The following is a 21,366-nucleotide window of genomic DNA, read 5'->3' as shown; positions in this document are numbered from 1 at the left end:
CTCGCATGGTTTGTTGCCTCCCGGGTGCCAGGGTCCAGGATATCTCTGACCGGGTGCACAACATCCTGGTACGAAAGGGAAAGCAACCAGAAGTTGTGATGCATGTTGGTACCAACGACATAGGCAGGAAGTGGGATGAGGTCCTGAAGTGTGAGTTTCTGGAACTAGGCAGAAGGCTGAAGAACAGGACCTCAAGCGTGGCGTTCTCAGGATTGCTGCCAGTGCTATGTGATAGTGATGCTAAGAATTGGAGGAGATGGCAGTTGAATGCGTGGCTGAGGAGTTGGTGCAGGGGGCAGGGTATTAGACTTTTGGATCATTGGGATCTCTTCTGGGGAAGGTGGGACCTGTACAGATTGGATGGGTTGCACCTGAACTCGAGGGGGAGCGCTATCCTTGCAGGTAGGTTTGCTAGCATGGTTCGGGAGGGTTTAAACTCATTTGCAAGGGGGATAGGACCCGGAACGATAAAGCAGAGGAAAAAGTGCATGGAGTAAAGCCAGATCTGACATATAAAGAGGCTTTGAGGAAAGAACAGCAGAATAAAGGGTGTAAAGGTAGTAAGGTAGAAGGGCTAAAGTGTGTGTGTACTTCAATGCAAGAAGCATTAGGAACAAAGGTGATGAACTAAGAGCTTGGATACATACATGGAATTATGATGTAGTGGCCATTACAGAGACTTGGCTGGCACCAGAGCAGGAATGGATTCTCAATATTCCTGGATTTCAGTGCTTTAAAAGGGATGGGGGGGGCGGGGAAGGGGAGGAGGGGTGGCATTACAGGTCAGGGATACTATTACAGCTACAGAAAGGGTGGGTAATGTAGCATTATCCTCTTTTGAGCCAGTATGGGTGGAAGTCAGGAACAACAAGGGAGTAGTTACTCTATTGGAAGTATTCTATAGGCCTCCTGGTAGCAGCAGAGATACAGGGGAGCAGATTGGGATGCAAATTTTGGAAAGGTGCAAAAATAACAGGGTTGTTATCTTGGGTGACTTTAACTTCCCTAATATTGATTGGCACCTGATTAGTTCCAAGGGTTTAGATGGGGCAGAGTTTGTTAAGTGTGTCCAGGATGGATTCCTGTCGCAGTACGTTGACAGGCCGACCAGGGGGAATGCCATACTAGATCTAGTATTAGGTAATGAACCGGGTCAGGTCACAGATCTCTCAGTGGGTGAGCATCTGGAGGACAGTGACCACCGCTCCCTGGCCTTTAGCATTATCATGCAAAAGGATAGAATCAGAGAGGACAGGAAATTTCTTAATTAGGGAGGTCAAATTATAAGGCTATAAGGCTAGAACTTGCAGGTATGAATTGGGATGATGTTTTTGCAGGGATATATACTATGGACATGTGGTCGATGTTTAGAGATCTCTTGCAGGATGTTAGGGATAAATTTGTTCCAGTGAGGAAGATAAAGAATAGTAGGGTGAAGGAAACATGTGTGACAAGTGAAGTGGAAAATCTAGTCAGGTGGAAGAAGGCAGCATACATGAGGTTTAGGAAGCAATGATCAGATGGGTCTATTGAGGAATATAGGGAAGCAAGAAAGGAGCTTAAAAAGGGGCTGAGGAGAGCAAGAAGGGCACATGAGAAGGCCTCGGCGAGTAGGGTAAAGGAAAACCCCAAGGCATTCTTCAATTATGTGAAGAACAAAAGGATGACAGGAGTAAAGGTAGGGCCGATTAGAGATAAAGGTGGGAAGATGGGCCTGGAGGCTGTGGAAGTGAGCGAGGTCAACAATGAATACTTCTCTTCTGTATTCACCAAGGAGAGGGAACTTGATGAGGGTGAGGACAATATGAGTGAGGTTGATGTTCTGGAACATGTTGATATTAAGGGAGAGGAGGTGTTGGAGTTGTTAAAATACATCAGGACGGATAAGTCCCCGGGGTCTGACGGAATATTCCCCCAGCTGCTCCACGAGGCGAGGGAAGAGATTGCTGAGCCTCTGGCTAGGATCTTTATGTCCTCGTTGTCCACAGCAATGGTACCGGAAGATTAGAGGGGGACGAATGCTGTCCCCTTGTTCAAAAAAGGTAGTAGGGATAGTCCAGGTAATTATAGACCAGTGAGCCTTGTGTCTGTGGTGGGAAAGCTGTTGGAAAAGATTCTTAGAGATAGGATCTATGGGCATTTAGAGAACCATGGTCTGATCAGGGACAGTAAGCGTGGCTTTGTGAAGGGCAGATCATGTCTAACAAGCCTGAAAGAGTTCTCTGAGATGGTGACCAGGCATGTAGATGAGGGCAGTGCAGTGGATGTGATCTACATGGATTTTCGTAAGGCATTTGACAAGGTTCCACACGGTAGACTTATTCAGAAAGTCAGAAGGCATGGGATCCAGGGAAGTTTGGCCAGGTGGATTCAGAATTGGCTGGCTTGCAGAAAGCAGAGGGTCATGGTCGAGGGAGTACATTCAGATTGGAGGGTTGTGACTAGCAGTGTCCCACAAGGTTTGGTTCTGGGACCTCTACTTTTCGTGATTTTTATTAACGACCTGGATGTGGAGGTAGAAGGGTGGGTTGGCAAGTTTCCAGACGACACAAAGGTGTTGTGGATAGTGTAGAGGATTGTCAAAGGTTGCAGAGAGATATTGATAGGATGCAGAAGTGGGCTGAGAAGTGGCAGATGGAGTTCAACCTGGAGAAGTGTGAGGTAGTACACTTTGGAAGGACAAACTCCAAGGCAGAGTACAAAGTAAATGGCAGGATATTTGGTAGCATGGAGGAGCAGAGGGATCTGGGGGTACATGTGCACATATCCCTGAAAGTTGCCTCACAGGTGGATAGGGTGACTAAGAAAGCTTATCGGGTATTAGCTTTCGTAAGTCGAGGGATAGCGTTTAAAAGTCATGAGGTAATGATGCAGCTCTATAAAACTCTGGTTAGGCCACACTTGGAGTACTGTGTCCAGTTCTGGCTGCCTCACTATAGGAAGGATGTGGAAGTATTGGAAAGGGTACAGAGGAGATTTACCAGGATGCTGCCTGGTTTAGAGAGTATGCATTATGATCAGAGATTAAGGGAGCTAGGGCTTTACTCTTTGGAGAGAAGGAGGATGAGAGGAGACACGATAGAGGTATACAAGATATTAAGAGGAATAGATAGAGTGGACAGCCAGCGCCTCTTCCCCAGGGCACCACTGCTCAAATCAAGAGGATATGGCTTTAAGGTAAGGGGTGGGAAGTTCAAGGGGGATATTAGAGGAAGGTTTTTTTTTTACTCTGAGTGGTTGGTGCATGGAATGCACTGCCTGAGTCAGTGGTGGAGGCAGGTACACTTTTGAAATTTAAGAGACTACTAGACAGGTATATGGAGGAATTTAAGGTGGGGGGTTATATGGGATGCAGGGTTTGAGGGTTGGCACAACAATGTGGGCCGAAGGACCTGTACTGTGCTGTACTATTCTGTGTTCTAATGATGTTTCTAAACATGCATTCTCTTCTAGTTTACCTAGATCTCAAAACCTGTAGAACGTATTATCTGTCCTTTTCTTCATGGAAAAACAACACTGTGGGTCACTCTAATATACTGATTCTGAAAGTAGCTTTAGAAGCAAGAACTTCAAATATGACATATACAAAAGAGTTGTCATACATCCTAGGGTAAATGATAGTATCAGTTTCAGCTATCACTGCTGAGGTGTTGTGTGTCCTCATCATGGTCAGCATATAGATCTGTACAAGGTCTGAACCCTATTCTTAAAAACATGAACCCACAAGACAAGAAACAGTTGCCATTGATGAACGGAGAGAGCTAGAAGAATGCCTCCAAGGAATCGGAAGGACCTGGACAAGCTGAAAGATAGCAACCACAGTGTTCTTATACAAGGGGAAGCTATAGAAGTTTCAAGGTTACAGGCATGTATGCTTGTCCTGAGAAGGGTCTTGACATGAAACAGTGACTCTTTATTCTTTTCCATAGATGCTGCCTGACCTGCTGTGTTCCTCCAACATTTTGTGCGTGTTACTCAGGATTTCCAGCAACTGCATAACCTCTTTTATTTAGCCATGTACACCTGGTAGGAATTCCATGTGAAGACCTTAGGGTGGTCTCTAAATGCCTACATTTGTTAGCAGAGCAGGTAAATTGCTCATATATCTGTTTAGTCTATTTCCATGGGAGGAGGGAAAAGTGGATGAAGTCTCCTCTCCTTCAGAATAAAGTTTGGATAGAATGCCATGAAATGTTGCAGAGATTAGCTGGAAAGCTGAAAGTGACATTGGCTTTTACTACCCACATCCATCAAACCATACCTGTGAAGTTGCATTTGACGTCCCAGAGATGGTCAGATTTTAAAAGACAGTGCAATTGTGTAAATGGTATACGTCCAAGGGGAAAGGATCAATGAAACCAAGCTTTAATGTTGTAGATAACAGTTGTCATGTTTCAGGTTAATAACCCTAAAAGGTATCCGCTAGTCTTGCGAGACCATGGATCTGTGCCTGGAAAGTCTTCACTCTCCAGGGAGCAGGCCTGGGCAAGGTTGTATGGAAGACCAGCAGTTGCCCATGCTGCAAGTCTCCCCTCTCCATGACACCAATATAACCATATATAACCATATAACAATTACAGCACTGAAACAGGCCATCTCGGCCCTTCTAGTCTGTGCCAAACTCTTACTATCACCTAGTCCCACCGACCTGCACTCAGCCCATAACCCTCCATTCCTTTCCTGTCCATATATCTATCCAATTTAACTTTAAATGATGACATCGAACCTGTCCCAACTACTTCTGCTGGAAGCTCGTTCCAAACAGCTACCACTTTCTAAGTAAAGAAGTTCCCCCTCATGATACCCCTAAACTTTTGCCCCCTAACTCTCAACTCATGTCCTCAATCTCCACCCCCTCCATTTTATTCTGGCATATCTCCCCCTTCCTTGCCAGTGGCTTGGCTCAAACAGTTGACTGACTGACCTGCTTAAACAGGTTAGGAAAGATCTGCCGAAGTGGCTCTGTCCATCCCGTCCATCATTTATCTGCTGCCTAATCGGCTTGTTGTCCAAGGGAAGGGCATTAGGACCCATACAGATTGGCACCCGTGTCGTCACAGAGCAATGTGTGATTAAGTGCCTTGTTCAAGGATACAACACATTCCCTTGGCTGGGGCTCGAACTCACGACCTTCAGGTAGCTAGTCCAATGCCTTAACCACTTGGCCACGTGCCCACACTAATGAAAATCCTAATGCAGATGAATAATATGTGTAACACTAATCTTAACATCATTTAGGGGAGTTTCACAAAAGTTGAATTGAAATATTCATACTACTTAATTGAAAATGGCAATTTCCTGATATGTGATAAAAGTTTGAGATAATTGACAGAAATTATCTCACTGTGGGTTAAACTACTTTTGTAACCAACTGTAGTGTTAAGTTTTCCCCAGCTCTGTGAAAATGAATTTCTAGCCCTTAGTACTTCAATGGTAGGTCATCTGAAAAAAAAAGATCAATCCTTCTAAACTATCTGAATTTTAATTTATTCCTGCAAAAGGACTTAGGTGCCAATACGGCATCTCCCGTATAAGATATAACTTCCATCAGTCTTAGAGATTATATTAATTACACGTACTGTAAATCTGACTAATTGCTTCAGCGTGTATAAACTGAAGGGAGTAATTAAATACAACTTTTATCACCAGTTCAAATCCCCTTCATCCCTCTAAAGAGTTTAAGCTGATTTACTTTCCATTATGCACTCAGAGGCTACATTGTGGGATCCAACATTACTGAAGTAAAAACAGCACCCACATTCTATTTTGTCTGTTTGCATTGAAGCTTTGATGCAAGGAGAAGGCACTGGGGAGCAGGGTGTTAATTTGTTTCTTTGGAGATTATTTTTACCATGTGCATTTTGATGTTTGAACAGGGAGGTTGAGATTTCTCTCACAGCATGTCTGAAAGTTTAGTCAGTCTTCTGCTGAGTGCACCTTTCACTTTCTATAACCAAGAAAGATTAGAAAACCTCTGTTTGTTATACTATCATCATTGTTGTAAGGATTTCCAACATGAGCCATGTTAGCTATAATTGTGTTGTATTAAAATTCATATCATGATTTTTTAGGGGTCAGAGACTGCAGTGGATAAAGCTGTGGCAGTATAAACAATTGGAAAACTTCCAAAAGTGCAATGAGGAAAGGTTTGCTAAGATATGAATAGGTTTCTGAATTAAAGCCTTGGGTTTTGCAAACAAGTTGGTATAGCATAGTTGTGGCCAATTTTTTAGTCTCCTCCATTCTGAAATTCAACTGATGTTAACCACCTTACCTCTCACGATTTTGAATAAAACAAAGCTTCTATATTTAAAAGGAAGAATGAAGATTTTCAAAATTTAATTTTATGAATAAGCAATGCATAATTTACTTATGAAATGTTTCAGTTATCTACCAGTAACTTAAAGCTATATCATAATGCATTAATTAAACTTTGCAGGACTCCTGTTACAGAAGAGCTACATCCCTTCCAAAGGGAAGTTGGACTGAAATAGTGCCCCTTAGAATGACCCAAAATGCAGCCAATGAAGCAATTCTAAACTCCAGTCACTATTTAAATAAAATCAAATAGACATCAGTAATGTTTATGTGATCTTGCTTCAGACTATTAATATACTTCAGTATTTCTGACTCAATGGTAGATGTTAACCTGGTCTTTTGAAGAATTCCCTGATCACTGGAAGAACTTCCCTGCTTTTAGAAACATTCATGTTCAGTTGAGGTTGGAGAAAGCTCTGGTTAAATCAAGATCTGCTTTTACTGTACTTCAAGTATGTATCCTTAGCCCCTGCTCTACTCCCTTTACACTCATGATGATGTGGCTAGGCACCCCTCAAACAGTATCTATAAATTTTCCAATGATACCGTCATTGTCAATAAAATCTCAGAGGTATACAAAAGTAAGATAAATCACCTGGTGAGTAGTGTCGCAACAACAACCTTGCACTCAACACCAGCAAGATTGTGGGCTTCAGGAACGAGAATTCAGGAGATTACAATCTTGTCCTCATTGAGGGGTCGGAAACGGAAAGGGTGAGCAGCTTCAAGTTCCTGGGTTTCAACATCTCAGTGGATCAATCCTGGGCCCAATGTGTTGATGCAATTATGAATATGTGGCTCTTCATCATTAGGAGTTTGAAGTGAATTGGTATGTCACCAAAGACTCTTACAAATTTCTGTTGTTGTACAGTGGAGAGCAATCTGACTGGTTCCATCACAAACTGATATGGAATGCACAGGATCACAATGGGCTGCAGAAAGTTGTGAACTCAAGCAGCTCCACTAAGGGAAAATCACTGCCAGCTATTGAGAACACCTCAAGAGTTGGTGCGCCAAAAAGGTGTCATCTATCACTAAGGACTCTGGCCATCTGGAACATGCCCTCTTCTCATTACTACCATTGAGAAGGAGGTACAGGACCCTGAAGTTCCACACTCACTGATTCAGGAACTTCTTCCCTCCACTATCAATTTTCTAAATGGTTCACAACTTTCTTTTTTGCACAACTTATTTATTGTTTTTCTTATGTCTGCACTGTACTAGTGCTGCAAATCAACAAATTTATATATAACCAGCTTTTGTGGGGAGAATGATATTTTGTTGTTTTTCAAATAACCTCAGCAAACTATTGTATTGCATCCATCTGATTATACACACTGAAGTCACAGTGCATGGTAGAGAGAAGGGTATATCAGTAAAAAGGAAAACGTCCAGTTTGAAATTTAATAAAAAGTTAACAGAGGTAAAGGTGTATTTTGTATTTGTGAAGTACAAAGCTGAATTTTGAGAATATCTGAACATTTTATTTTCAGAGTCTATTCGGAAGGATCAGAATCAGAATCAGCTTTAATATCACCAGCATATGTTGTGAAATTTGTTGTCTTTGCAGCAGCAGTTCAATGCAATGCATAATAATAATAGAATAAAATCTATGAATTACAGTAAGTATAGTTAACTAAGTGGAAAATAGAAATAAAAAAAGTAGTGAGGTAGTGTTCATGGGTTCAATGTCCATTCAGAAATCGGATGGCAGAGGGAAGAAGCTGTTTCTGAATCACCGAGCGTGTGCCTTCAGGTTTCTGTACCTCCTTCCTGATGGTAGTAATGAGAACAAGACATGACCTGGGTGATGGAGGTCCTTAATGATGGACACTGCCTTTTTGAAGCAACGCTCCTTGAAGATGTCCTGGATACTACAGAGGTGAGTGTCCATAATGGAGCTTACAACTCCATCAAGTTGTAAGCTCCAAGTTTACAACTCACTGCAGCTTATATTGATCCTGTGCAGTACCCCTACCCACCAATACTGGACCACGGTATATCTGTAGAAATTTGCCAGTGTTTGAAGAACGTGGATGAGGAAAGAGACATAATGAAAGGGTCAGATTTTAGTCATGATAGAGGTGGGAAAGTTGGAGGAGTTGTGTTTTTGATTAGCGATCCCATCACAGCAATACTTAGGATATTTTCGGTCCAATGAGGCAATATAGGTATAACTTAGAAATAAGAAAAGGATTATCATTTTGATGTCTTTATACTAGATTCCTTTCTATAACTAGCAGGTATGCAGTGAAATTGCAGATAGGTGCAGGAATAATAGGCTGTAATAGTAGACAATTTAAATATCCTTCATATTGATTAGGACTCCTATATTGCTAAGGGATTTGATGGTGCAATATTCATTAAGGATGTCCAGAATTTTTTTTAAAGTAATAAGTAGGTGGGCTGATGTGAGGGGAGGGGGTAACACTCTGACTTCTCTTGGGAAATGAGGTAGGGCAAGTGGCTAATATGTCAGTGTCAGTAGCAACCATAATTCTATTATGGTTTTAAAATAATTATGAAAGTGATAGGTCAAAGTCCTAAACTGGGCCAGGGCTAATATGGTGGCATTAGGCATTAGACAAGAACTTGCAAACATTGACTGGGAAAGGCTACTTACAGGTAAAGTGATGAAGGTATTTTAAAGATCATTATCATGCTCTACGTATGGGAAAGGTCTTAAAAAGAATATTGCTCATTAGATTAGATTCAACTTTGTCATTGTGCCGAGTACAGATACAAAGCCAATGAAATGCAGTTAGCATTTGATCAGAAATGCAAAGGAAAGTGTTATTTACAAGATAACTGCGAATAAAAAGTAAGTGCTACAGCACACAAATATAAAAGTACTGAGGCAGTACTGCTTAGCGCTGTGATGTGAGGTTCAGCAGGGTCACAATCTCAGGGAAGAAGCTCTTCCTGTGCCTGCTGGTGCAGGAGCGGAGGCTCCTGTAGCGCCTACCGGATGGGAGGAGAGTAAAAAGTCCATGGTTAGGGTGAGATGCATCCTTGATAATGTTTTTCACCCTGCCTAGGCAGCATTTATGGTAGATGTTCTCAATGGTGGGCAATTGGGTGCCGATAATCTGCTGGGCAGTTTTCACCACACGCTGGAGTGCTTTGCAGTCTGATATGGGACAATTGCCATACCACACTGAGATGCAGTTGGTGAGTATGCTCTCAATGGTACAGCGGTAAAAGTCCATCAGTATCCTGGGACAGAGGTAAGCTTTCTTAATGCTCCACAGGAAATAGAGGTGCTGTTGCACCTTTTTGATCAGGATGGAGGAGCTTAGGGACCAGGTGAGGTCCTCGGAAATGTGGACACCAAGGAACTTGAAGCTTGATACACACTCCACTACAGTTCCATTGACGTAGATGGGGATGTGAGTGTGGCTCCTAGCATGCCTGAAGTCCACAATGATCTCCTTGGTCTTCTGGGTGTTAAGGGGCAGGTTGTTGTCAGCACACCACGCAGCCAGGTGCTGGACCTCGTCCCTGTCGGCCTTCTTGTCATCCCCTCTGATCAGGCCAACCGCCATGGTGTCATCCACGAACTTGATTATGGAGTTAAAACCATGTATGGGAACGTAGTCATAGGTGAAAAGGGAGTACAGAAGAGGGCTCAGCACACAGCCTTGAGGCATGCCAGTGTTCAGGGTGACAGTGGAGGAGGAGAGGTTGTCTAACTCAACTGATTGGGGTCTATTAGTCAGGAAGTCCAAGGTCTAATTGCAGAGGGATGAGCTGATACCAAGCTGTATATACTGGGAAGGTGGTTGTGGAATCGAGTGAGTTCAAGGAGGTGCATGATGATATACTGAAAACCTGCATATGCAACCTTGAAGCATGTAAAGCTAAATTCATCACTGTGGCACAAGCAAGTGTATCCTAGGACTTTGTCAAGATCCCAAATGGTAGCATGGTCCAGGATATGAGATTACACGCAATCCAAGGTGAGCTAGTCAACTGGATACAAGACTGGCTTGGTGGAAAGAGTCTGAGGGTGGTGATGGAGGGTTTTTTTTTCAGGCTGGAGACCTGTGTCCAGTAGTGTACTGCAGAGTTTTCTTTCAAGTTAAAGTTCAAGTTTTACTTGTCATTCAGTTATACCTGTACATGAATACCCATGAATACAGCCAAACGAAAGAGTGTAACAGAACATATTAATGATTTGGATGAGATAACAAGTGTCTGAATTAGTAAGTTTGTGGATGACACCAAAATTAGTGTGCAATGAGTGGTTAAGAAGGTTGTTTAAGGTCACAACAGCTATAACTCTGAGACAAAGGAAGGACAAAGCACAGGCATTAAAAGCAGACACATCAGACCATTCAATGGCTGTTTTAGCCAAAATGACAGGAAATTGAGAAATCATCATGAGGCAAGTGAAAGAAGGGTTAGTTTGTGTCACTCTGTGGTGCAATTCTTCAGTACAGCATTGAGTTGAGCCAAGTTAGAGATGACAGTTGACCATTATCACTTTGGATGTGGTAAGTGTTGTGTCTCTTAGAGTCTCATTACAGTGCAGCTGAAGATATCTTTGTTGGCCAGAAAGAACCACAGTCTACAAATCAGTGAATTTGAATGAACCAAGGGTACTGGAAGTAGACAGACCAATTGACTTTTTTCTTGCCATGAGGATGAAGCAATGGATTCTTCCATCTTATGAACTTGGCTGAATCAGTGTTTAAAGTAGAAACAATGATGCACTAGGTAATCTGTTGGACTAGAGATCATTTCCAAATAAGAAGTTATTTGTCAGGTGTTCTTTGGTATGATATAATATTCATGTTTGTGAATGTGTGGTCTCCGTCTTCCCCATATGATTTGTGCTGGCTGCTGGGTTTGGTAACTGACTTACAAGTAAAAGCAATAAATTATCAGTTGTCACCTGTGAAAGAGGGCAATAAATGGATGCTAGCTTGGACCAGGGCCAATAAAAAGGTGACATAGGTAAGTCAGATGACCTAAAGCCAACGAGGTTGAAATGGAACATTTAAACTGATAAGAAGTGATTAAAAGTAAGAAGCTTCAAATGCAAAATAGCAACAATTCTTTGGAGACCAGGCATCGTGGACATGGAGGACCCCAAATCACAGTATGGACTACTTTGCTGGGTATGATCTTTTCTATATTTTTGACTGTTCATGGAGGGTTGGAAACTCAATAGATCGGTACACAGATATTCGGTTGTGTAAGTTCAAGTGCTTTTTAGTTTAAGACAAAAAGGTACTTGACAGTAAATACAGATTCTCTCTGAGCCTAACTGACCATTATTATTACGGGGTAATCCTTGTAACAACTTCCATTATCACCAGTTGCTAGATGTACATGATGTCTTCCGGTCAAGAACATTTTGAAGAATACTGCAAATTAAACAAGTCAAGTCATCAGGACCTTGGCATAACCTTTTGTGATTTAAGTAGAGAAATAGTCATAGAGAAGTACAGCACATAAACAGGCTCCTTGGCCCATCTAGCCTATGCCAAAACCATTTAAACTGCCTGCTCCATCAACCTGCACCAGGACCATAGCCCTCCATACTCCTACCATCCATGTAACTATCCAAACTTCTTTCAAACATTGAAATCAAGCTTGCATGCACCATGTGTGCTGGCATCTCATTCCACACTCTCACAACCCTCTGAGTGAAGAAGTTTCCTCTCATGTTCCCCTTAAACTGGTCACCTTTTGCCCTTAATCCCTGATCTCTGGTTATAGTCCCATCCAACCTCAGTGGAAAAAGCCTGCTTCCGTTTACCCTAACTGTACCCCTCATGATTTTGTACACCTCTATCAAATCTCCTCTCAATCTTCTAAATCCTAAGAAATAAAATCCCAACCTATTCAATCTTTCCTTATAACTCAGGTTCTCCAGAGCCAGCAATGTCCTTGTAAATTTTCTCTGCATTCTTTCAACATTGTTTACATCTTTCCTGGAAGTAGGTAACCAAGATTGCACACTATACTCCAAATTAGGCCAATATATTATTCAGTTTCAACATAACTTCCCATCTCCTATATTCAATAAACTGATTTATGAAGTCCAATATGCCAAAAGGTTTCTTTACGATCCTATCTACCTGTGATGACACTTGCAACTGGTATGGAGGGGCTACTGCACAGAACCGAAAGAAGCTGCAGAAGGTTGTAAATCTATTCAGCTCCATCTTGGGCATCAGTCAACAAAGTACCCAGGACATCTTCAGGGACCGGTGTCTCAGAAAGGCGGTGTCCATTATTAAGTATGCCCAGCATCCAGGGCATGCCCTTTTCTCACTGTCACCATCAGGTGGGAGATACAGAAGCCTGAAGGCACACACTCAGTGATTCAGGAACAGCTTCTTCCCCTCTGCCATTCGATTCCTAAATGCACATTGAAGCTTTAGACACTACCTCACTTTTTTTTAAATATATAGTATTTCTGTTTTTGCACATTTAAAAAAATCTATTCAATATACGTAATTGATTTACTTGTTTATTTGTTATGTTTTATTTTATTTTATTTATTATTATTTTTTCTCTCCCTCTGCTAGATTATGTATTGCATTGAACTGCTGCTGCTAAGTTAACAAATTTCACGTCACATGAAGGAGATAATAAACCTGATTCTGATTCTGAATTATGGACCTGTAATCCCAGATTCCTTTGTTCTACTGCAGTTCTCAGTGCCCTACCTTTCACTGTGTAAGGCCTACCCTGGTTGGTTCTACCAAAATGCAAATGCAAAACCTCATACTTGTCTCCATTAAATTCCATCTGCCATTTTCAGCCCATTTTTCCAGCTGAAGTACTTCTGTGGAAGCTCCAAACAATGCAATCAAATATTGTGCTTACCTTACCACAAGTGTACAGTCACTTCTTTATATGGCAAGAAGACATTTTCGCCCATATTACTAAAGCTTGCCTCAATGTTGGATGACCACAGTCAAACACCAGCAACTGTGGGGTATTTTTGGACTTCTGCTAAATATTTTTAATTTAAGGATTATCAAATTAGGAAAGAAAAGTTCAGAATGGAAGCAATGAATAGAAGAGAGGGGTGAACATATGACAATATAGGAATAAAATATAGGGAGAAATACAACTAGCAACTGGTCAGATTGAAAGCACAATGCGCAGGTTTGTATGCTTGACGGGGTTTAAACTTTGACTAGTGGTGGAGATGATTTCTCAAAGAAGCAAGAATGTGCTGCTGTACTGTGATCATTAAGTTTGATAAAGAGGTGTCCTGCATGTCCCAAAGGAAACAATCATCAAAGTCTTCAAATCACAAAATGTCAGCTAGAGATTTAATTCTATTCATGAAACTGGGAGAAAAACATCACTATCGACAAGGGCAACCTGTCACAGCCACAGATTCAGCAGCGCAGCAGATACAGCAATTGCACTCATGAGTGCGTACATGTTAGCTAATTATGATTTCATTGTGATGGTATTTAACTCCATTCTTTGTGTGATTGAGACTTGCTGTCACTACGTTTGGATATGGCCCAAACGCGGAATGAGGGACTCTGAAGCAGGTCGATAGTTCACAGACTTTAATGCGAACAGAGTTAGGGGGAAAGGAAAACAATAAACACCAGGCCAAACAGGGCCATTAACTAAAACTCTCAAATGGAAAATGAAGCCAACACAACACTGCTGCTGAAAGGAATAGCTAAATATAAAATTAATACCGCTAGTCTTCAGAATCAGTTAACTCAACAGTCCAATTTCTCAGGCAACACCGAATGCAAGCAGGCAGTGAAACATTGCTGTGCTTTGCTCAAGTCTTGACAAGCGCTGTGACGGGAGTTTAATACCATCACAATAAAATAATAATTAGCTGACATATGCATATTCACGAGCACAATTGCTGTATCTGCTGCATTGCCAGATCCATAGCTGTGACACAACCGTGTATTTTAGTTGAAACTTATCTAGCTAACAAATGTCCTTCAGGGAATATGATCTGCCATGCTAGCCAATGACCAACATATCCAGTGAAGGTGGAAAAAAAACGCTCATAAATGGCAGTAAGCTTGCAAACTTAATTTTCAATAAAATGAAACGTGGGTATGTTGAATTGTTTGTGATCATTGTAGACATATTTCTGGGACACCCTAATAATAATGACAATAATCAGAACAGGATACAATTTAAAATGAATGGCCAATCCTTGTTAGAGAAGTGATCACTACAAGAATCACCTACATTTCTGTAATGTGTTAATGCTGCACATTAATTTACATCTATTTCTGTAAAAATATTACTGATGCACATATGGGAATGCAACTGTTCACACAAATAGTTATTTTTCGCACTTCTCTTGCCATCCAATCAAAGTTCAAAGAGAAAGCCAGCAGAATGATCAAGGACTAAGCAGAATATCCAGACTTTTTCTGATTCTCTCAGTTTTGCAGAATATTTGGCTAGGTCACTTGTTGAGAGTTAACAGATGCAACAGACTTACATAGAAACTAAAGTTATTTTCATGAACAGTGCTGTTCTCTGCGAGTTTAATTTTTTTTTTAATTTCCATTTTTGCTATGATGCCATTTGCCTCCCATCTGGATCTTTGTTTTGAACTCAGTTCGTTTGTAATGCATATTAATCTGTTTCGCTAGCTATTGGTCATTGGTGGAAATCCAAAAAAATATCACTGTCTCTTGGAGAGAAAGAATGGAAATGTCAGATTGAAATAGTAAGTTGTTTTGTGTGGGAAATGTTATGGAATATTCCCAAGACAATGTACCCAAGCTTAATATTACTCTCCACCAACAATATTTATAGAGGAGAGAAAGTTCTGCAGATTTTATTTCATTCTTTCTATTTCTTGGATCACTGGAAGCAAAAAAACTATAGCTTTTCTGAATGCTGAGGACTTCATTCCTTGCCCCTCATAGAACCTCTCGTCAGACAGGATCAGAATGTTGGCCAGATGATCTGCTTCTTTGGGGCACCCTTCCGAAATTGGCAGCATTTTATGATATGACATCCATGCTTTTATATTCAACAACAAGGCCAATGGAGGTTAGCACTCAGTATACCTTTGTCACCACCTCATTCACCTGTGCTTTGACCTTCAGTGACCTTTTGGGCAGGGAGGAGGGAAAGATGACAGACCAAGATCTTTCCATTTGATTAACATTTTATATTTGCTGCAGGTAGAAGCACCATGCAGGTCACCCTTTAGATAAACTCTACAATTTCTCAGGTAGCTTGAACCTGGAAACATAGTATGATCTGAGAGTTGCATCAAATCAGTCAGCCCAAAGATGTGCAGTCCTTTCAAAGATTCTGACCCCACAACCTCCAACTCCACTGACTTTCCCTGCTATTTATTCAGGATGATATTACTTTTGTCCAGTCCTGAGGTTTTGGATGATTGCTTTACTGACCTTTCAAACCCCTACACAGACATTTTTAATAAAGCCAATTCCCATTTTACCCCATGGACTCCATATTTCTTGACCTCAATTTTGCTTGTTGACCTTTCTTGCTCCACTGTGCATGTAAACTTTAGCTCATCTACCACCACCATCCATATCCTACCCCAGACTGCCTCAGCCACTTATTTTTCCCATCTGTTTCACCATTTACTGCTTGTGTTTGAACACACTGAATACAGAAGGATTTTTATAATTCCTTCCACAGCATCATCTACCCTATCTTGACAAGGTTTTCCAACTTTACATGTCAGTGCACTGTTGCATTCTTCTGCTGCTAGTCTTCTGCAAACTCATATGCAGTAAACCCTTTAAGAGACTAGGCCGAACCCTTTAGAGCTCCCATTTTTCTCACAATTAAGTAAAATATCCCCAAAACCTCATCCTTCAAGCCTTCAATCACGTCCACTGTTTTTATTCTACTGCTGCCCAACTCCCACTCGAATACTGTGAAACACTTTATTGTGTTTAATTTAGCATTATATCCCAATATAAACACAAAAATTCTGTTAACATTTTTTTCTTCACTGGACTCTGCTAGCAACATATTAAAACTATACCTCTTTTTTCAATGAAAGGTAGTTCAGAAACAGTACAATTGTTCACTGTAGTTTTGTTTATGATTTACAGGAAAGAGTCTCTACGGTTGAAGAGAAAGTCAGACGTTTAAGATATAATACTGTTGTTTGTGAATTAGGAAACAGATGTGTCTGGTAATCTTGCCTCAGGCTGACTGCAATCTTGTAATGTTTCTGTAAGGGTAAGATTTATCAGCTTGTACATCCCATCCTGCTGGGAACACAGGGTATCATAACAAACTGCACAGCGCATAATTCATACAAGAACGTTATTCACTATTTGTCTTCAACATTAATGAAACTTGTCAACTCCCAAGATAACAAAAGTTTCAATGCAGATTTAAGAGACTTCAGTGTGTCTCAGTATCACAAAAGCTGAAGTAGATTTTCATGATCTTATTAGAGAGCAAAATATTAATATATTGCATCTTACTTATTTTAAGGTGATAATTAGTAAAATTGTTTTATATACTTTATAATATATAACAACAGAATTTTACAGTGTACAATTCCAGGTTGCATTTCAGTCTTTAGAGAAGTTAATATGTGTCACGATGCCCTTTCAAATAGCTTTGATTTCTTTGTTCATATATTAAGTTATACTCGATAATTGAGCTTTAAAACCAGGATTAAATGTCTAAACATGAACTATTTTCTATGGATTATGTTAGTGCTTACTACAAGATCGGAAAATGATTTGTACCTACATCCTTAATGTTCAACATAAATATTATTAAAAACATGAATTTGGTAACCTTTTCATATTTTCAATCTGTACATGATATTTCTAATTCCGGTTTTCCTGTTGTACTTACCCTGGCATTGGGCCACTACTACCAAGACTGTAAACCTGGCGAGGATTCAGCAGAAACTGGAATTTTCTGAAGATTCTATGAAAAGATTAGAAAATAAATTATCCATTAGTTAAAACAACCTGTTTTATGTTAGAATTTTATGTCAGCTTCCTAGAAGAGTCTATTTGATAAAGCATAAAGGAATCTTTATAGACGAAGTAATATATGTGAATTCATCATTTAATATTAACGAAGAAGTGATCTGTATTGTTACTGTAATCATTTTAGTTTTAATGATGATTTATAATGAAGGTCTTTTCCAGGAGGGTGCTTGGGTCAAGCTCGTACTGGTGTCACACCTAATTAATGTCCCCAGGTAGTGCTTTTACAGAAATGTGAGTTGAAACAGTGCACAAGTCACAGGGGAAGATAAATAGAGGCACTTGTAGGGGATATTAACTAGACACGACACTTATACCAGGTCATATGTTTTCTATTCTTTATTTTCACTGAACAATTAATGAGTGACAATTTCAATCATGCAATGCTTAGTATTTCATTGAAATTAGGCACAATTAAAAAGGAGAATTTCTCAAAATTATTTTGTTGTATTTGTCTTATAAGATTTATTTTTCAAAATTAGTATTTAAATCTGATCACCCAATCTTAAATTACAGAAAATAAACTGCTGAAGGAACTCTCTGTGTCAGGAAGCAAAGGGATAGTGTCTATTACATTATATTATACCTGCAGGGGATGGATAAGTCCTTAAAGATAAACTAAATTTATCAGAAGTGCAGTCAGTATCAGACATTTTTTGATCAAAATTCTGCAATTTTATACATTGCAAAACAACCAACATTACAATTCTCAAATGCATTTTAAGAATATCAAACTGTCATACTGCTTTACAGATGGTTGTTGGGGGTAATATTTTAAGCATTATAGAATAATCAGGAAATGGAGGAATATAGCATAACCTTTATGAAGAACTGCATTAACATTCATAAGCATCATGCAGTTACAGTAAATTCAGGAAAAGCTGTAGTAAACATTCCTTCTACATAATGACTTTACGTCACCAGCTAAAGCGTAATAACGATGATCTCAAATTGCTTGGCTTGTGACATTGTAGCAAGTGGTGCCCCGTTGAGCTACACTGCCAATGCTTGTGGATGTTCAGGACAGACATAGGGGGCCAGACAGGAGCTAGCCTAGAAACAGATGATTCTCATCAGGCATTCTGCAATAACATTTATGCCATCTTCTACTTTGTACTAGGCCCCTCCCTTCTCCTGCTGGATCACCTTTGCCTCCATCTACTATGTGCTGGTTCTACTTGGGCCAATTACTTGTAAGATTATCTTTGGAAGTCTTGGAGGTCCAGTATGTTTACTTCCCTGAAGTATGAACTACAAAGACCACTTCAATTTTGTGGTGACCACCATGCTGTTACTCATTTGCTGCAGAAATGTGAGCCTCTTTGCCGGATAAGCAAGAGCAAATAATTGCTTTGGAGAATGCCTACTCTTCCTTCACTATTTGGAATTACATTTTAAGAGGCAGAGGTTGACTGTGCCCTGGTTTAGGCATTTTGAGGTTTCTGAAGCAATGGAGACTCACTTTAACCAGGTCTCTGACCTTTTCCGAGGAGTTCCATTCATACACCAGCTTGGAAATACAGTAAGCATGAGCAATTTCAGATGACTAACACTGTTTTTATTGTGTTTATTGGTGATAACTTCTATTTGCGTTGGATACTGACTAATCTTATATTTATATTTTAAAATATTGCATTATAATACATCCATAATTATCTGGGTTTATCATTAGTCTTCCCCAATTAGATTGTTGTTTGATTTCTCACCATGAACAACATTCTGTTTCATTTTTCAAAACTCAATGACATACAAAGGCAGAGGCTCACCTTTCTCCTTGTTTCCCACCACTTTTTGGATTGACGAACACCAGAAGAGGATGTGTGCCTGGAACTGGCGTTATCTGGAAAAATATATCCACACTATGCAATTCAATCATCACCAAAGTTTCATTTACATATTACTTATCTCACTTGATTTTAAGAGTTTGAATCCTATTGGTACTATATTTAACAGGCCACCAAAGGAACTAACTGTTCCTGTAAAGGCAGGAGGAGAAGATAGCAGCACGCCGTTCGCGCGCAGCTCTCCAGTGAAAATGATATTGCATCCGTTAAATAGGGGCCGTGGACAATTCTGATTTGATGGAGACAGACGTGAAAACACAGAGGAACATCTGGAGAAATTTCTGAAACGCCGGTTCGCTGCCGCTGTTACTGGGCGATCGAGAATCTTCCGGAGGGAAGGCCTCAAAATCCCCAGCTTTGCCTGCTGCTGGCGACCAAGATTGAGGTCGAATCGTTCGGATAGAGATAGTGCTCGGTACTCGGTGTCGGAGGGCTGATCAGAGGCTCGAAGTTTTCGGATGACTCAGAGTCAGACTGTGGTCAGGTATGGCAGGGAGAGTTTTCTTCCTTCTCCCGTCTGCGTGAGGTGTGGGACATTCGAGAGACTTTGAGCTTTTTTACGGTGCCATGGCCTGTTCTTCATCAAGTTATGGTATTGTTGAGAGATTGAGAATCCCGGATGGTCAGTTGCCTCCCTGGTGCCAGGGTCCGCGATATCTCGAATCGAGTTCTCGGTATTCTCAGGAGGGAGGGTGAGCAGCCAGATGTTGTAGTCCATGTAGGGACCAATGACGTGGATAGGAAAGAGGAGGAGGTCCTGCAAAGAGAGTTTAGGGAGTTAGGTGCAAAGTTGAAGGACAGGACCTCCAGGGTTGCAATCTCCGGTTTGCTACCCATGCCACGTGCTAGTGAGGCTAGAAATAGGAAGCTAATGCAGCTAAATACATGGCTAAGGAGATGGTGCAGGTGGGAGGTCTTCATGTTTCTGGACAATTGGGCTTTGTTCCAGGGAAGGTGGGACCTGTTCCGACGGGACGGTGTGCACCTGAACTGCAGGGAGACCAACATCCTTGTGGGTAGATTTGCTAGTGCTGCTCCGGGGGGTGTAAACTGGATTTGCAGGGGGAGGGGAACCAGAGTGTTAGAGCAGATAGTGAGGTGGAGGAGGATAAAGGTCATGCGAGGACTGCATGTATAGACAGAAATCAAAGGTTTGTACATGATAGAAACATTCTCAGGTGCATCTATTTCAATGCAAGGAGTATTATAGGTAAGGAGATGAGTTTAGGGTTCATTATTGCTATAGCAATCACATTATTGCTATTAGTGAAACTTGGTTGCAGGAGGGGCAGGACTGGCAGCTTAATGTTTCTGTTGTTAAGGATTCCGTTGTTTCAGACGTGATAGAGGGGAAGGGATGAAAGGTAGAGGAGTGGCATTATTACTCAGGGAAAATATCACAGATGTGCGGAGACAGGACAGCCTGGAGGGCTTGTCTACAGAGGCCATATGGGTGGAGCTGAGGAACAGGAAACGTGTGACCACACTAATAGGGTCGTATTATAGACCGCCCAATAGTCAGAGAGAACTGGAGGAGGAAATCTGTAGAGAGATAGCAGACCGATGTAAGAAACAGCAAGTTGTAATAGTTGGGGATTTTAATTTTCCACGTATTGACTGGGACTCCCAAACTGTGAAAGGGCTAGATGGCTTGGAGTTTGTCAAATGTGTTCAGGAAAGTTTTCTAAATCAATATATAGAGGTACCCACGAGAGAGGATGCAATACTTGATCTCCTATTAGGGAACCAGATAGGTCAGGTGACAGAGGTATCTGTAGGTGAACATTTTGGGCCCAGTGACCATAATGTCATTAGTTTCATGTTAACTATGGATAAGAACAGGTCTGGTCCTCGAGTTGAAGTTCTAAATTGGAGAAGGGCCAATTTTGTAGAAATGAGAAAGGATCTAGGAAGAGTGGATTGGGATAAGTTGTTTTCTAGCAAGGATGTGTTCAGTAAGTGGAAGGCCTTCAAAGGTGAAATTTTGAGAGTGCAGAGTTTGCATGTTCCTGCTAGGATTAAAGGCAAAATTAATAGGCATAGGGAACCTTGGTTTTCAAGAGATATTAGCGATCTGGTTAAGAAAAAGAGACAGGTGTATAGCAGGTATAGGCAACAAGGAACAAATGAGGTACTTGAAGGGTATACAAAATGTAAGAAAATACTAAAGAAGGAAATCAGGAAGGCAAAAGAAGACATGAGGTTGCTTTGGCAAATAATGTGAAGGTAAGCCC

The 21,366-nt window shown here is 40.9% G+C and overlaps 1 protein-coding gene across 2 annotated transcripts in view; it reads right to left on the bottom strand.

Moving 5' to 3' along the window:
• The window catches only part of dgkb (diacylglycerol kinase, beta), an 828,029-nt gene that overhangs the window by 388,995 nt on the left and 417,668 nt on the right, over positions 1-21,366 (bottom strand). For both annotated transcript variants that reach the window (XM_063043772.1, XM_063043771.1), the window contains exons 15-16: positions 19,055-19,128; positions 17,149-17,223 (exon numbers count right to left, since the gene is read on the bottom strand). In XM_063043772.1, the coding sequence (XP_062899842.1) occupies positions 17,149-17,223; positions 19,055-19,128 (149 nt within the window). The remainder of the gene's footprint in view (positions 1-17,148; positions 17,224-19,054; positions 19,129-21,366) is intronic.

This window comes from Mobula hypostoma, chromosome 3 (assembly GCF_963921235.1).
Source record: "Mobula hypostoma chromosome 3, sMobHyp1.1, whole genome shotgun sequence".
In the NCBI taxonomy this organism is placed as follows: Eukaryota; Metazoa; Chordata; class Chondrichthyes; order Myliobatiformes; family Myliobatidae; genus Mobula; species Mobula hypostoma.
Note: the sequence above shows the minus strand (reverse complement) of the source record. Positions and strands in the feature narration are given on the sequence as shown.